The following is a 1,948-nucleotide window of genomic DNA, read 5'->3' on the forward strand; positions in this document are numbered from 1 at the left end:
GAACAGACTTATAAGTGACCCTCTATGATGTTTTCAAAGAGTATAATCACATCATCCTTTACTGTATTATTCAATTTTCTTGTTGATTCCATCGAGTCGAGTACGATTCATAGTGACCCTATGAACAAAAAGCCTGAAGCCTTTTTATAACTATTGACATTTATCAAAGTTCATAGAGTTTCCAGAGGCATGTTGTTTAATAAGTGGATGACATTGCTGCTTGCAATCTTATTAAATAAGAAGAAATTTTTGTTTGTTATTTTTTCCTTTTTTTATTGTGATTTTAATAAAAGTTTACAGAAAAGGTGAATTTTCATTTAATAATTGTTTTACATTTTTCTCCCTATACCCCCAGTTTACTTTTTTTAAAAAAGAAAAATGTTCATTCATTGTTGCATCATTTCCTTCCTCCCTAAGAATAAGAATTTTAGGAGAAGCTTCTCTTCAGTCATGACTTCATGTAGATTCACTGAAGCCATGAACAGATGCAGTGCTTAGGACACTCAATAGTTAAAATAGATTGCCCTGAGCTACTGAGGACATCACATAAAAGAATGGCCGGAACTGGTCTGAAGAGCAGTAGGCAGAGCAGTGGGTTGAGTAGTGGAGAGGCAGAAGCTGTCTCTGAGGGCCTCTCATCTCCATACCACATCACAGCTGTGTTAGAGTCTGGGCAGCAGGGGGCACTCATGACCCCTTCCTGAGGCAACTGTGGCTGATCACAGCTGGGAAGCAGGACCCTGGCCAGCCTGGTCCTCTCAGCTGTGACCTTCCACACCCACCGAAACTACACAGAACAACAGTGTCCTACCTCTCTGGCTGTCCACAGGCGCAGGAGCTTGACTAAGGTAGGACCCAGAAAACTGAAATTAAACTCATTTGCATGAATGGACCCTCCCTTCCCTCAGAGTTTGAAGAAGGGATGGAGAGAGGAGGAAGTCCTGCAGCAGCAGGAGGTCACCAGAAGACAGGACTCAGGGAAATCTCCATCATGGCCTGGGCTCCTCTCCTACTCTCCCTCCTCACTCACTTCACAGGTGAAGGATTGGGGTCAGGGGAAGGTGTCCTGGAAAGACATTTGGGGTTCTGCTTTCTCCTCCTTCTGCTAGACTCCAGGGTTACCATCTCTGTGTCTCTCCACTTGTAGGATCCTGGGCCCAGTCTGTGCTGACTCAGCCATCCTCAATGTCTGGGAACCTGCGTGAGAGTGTTACCCTCTCCTGCACTGGGAGCAGCAGCAACATTGGTAGTTACTATCCCAGCTGGTACCAACAGATCCCAGGAACATCTCCTAAACTCCTCATCTATGGTAATAACAATAGACCTTCAGGGATCCCAGACAGATTCTCAGGTTCCAAGTCTGGCAACTCGGCCTCACTGACCATCACTGGGCTTCAGGCAGATGATGAGGCTAATTATTACTGCTACTCCATTGACAATAGTATGAGAGCTTACACAGTGCTCTAGGCCTGCAGGGAAGTGAGACAAGAACCCCTTTCTCATCTGCACAGTCAGCTACTCCTGTCAGGCCTTCTTGTGTGTATGTGGCTTCAGCTTGTTCTTGTGCAGCTGCCACCCTGGCCCATCTCCATCATGGGACCACCTGCCGTGGGGCCTCTGGTCTCTCTTCTGTTCCCAGAGTCACTCACTTAAATTTATTTCAAGCAAAGTGGCTGAGGACAGAGAGTCTTCTTCTTTCTCTTGCTGGGAAAAAAAAAAAACAACACAACTGCATCCTTTAAGGGCAGTAATACAATTACTGCATTAAGAGACACAGGAACAAAATACAAAGGGAAAAAAAAAGACCACAGGAGAGAGGGCAGGTGATGCTCTGGAAGACTGATACAACGACAAAAATGAGTGGGAAATTCATTGTAAAAATATATTTCATGCACACTCATGTTTATTGCGGCTTTGTTCACAATAGCAAGGAGTTGGAAACAACCTA

The 1,948-nt window shown here is 44.8% G+C and overlaps 1 gene segment (V, D, J or C); it reads left to right on the forward strand.

The window, feature by feature from the left end:
- The first annotated feature begins 991 nt into the window (after positions 1 to 991).
- On the forward strand, positions 992 to 1,467 carry LOC102846466. The segment is given in 2 exon segments: positions 992 to 1,037; positions 1,148 to 1,467. Coding segments are annotated over 2 exon segments (366 nt in total).
- The last annotated feature ends 481 nt before the right edge of the window (positions 1,468 to 1,948 follow it).

The sequence above is a fragment of the Elephantulus edwardii genome, unplaced genomic scaffold, assembly GCF_000299155.1.
Source record: "Elephantulus edwardii isolate Elephantulus edwardi_28Jun2011 unplaced genomic scaffold, EleEdw1.0 scaffold00219, whole genome shotgun sequence".
Lineage (NCBI taxonomy): Eukaryota > Metazoa > Chordata > Mammalia > Macroscelidea > Macroscelididae > Elephantulus > Elephantulus edwardii.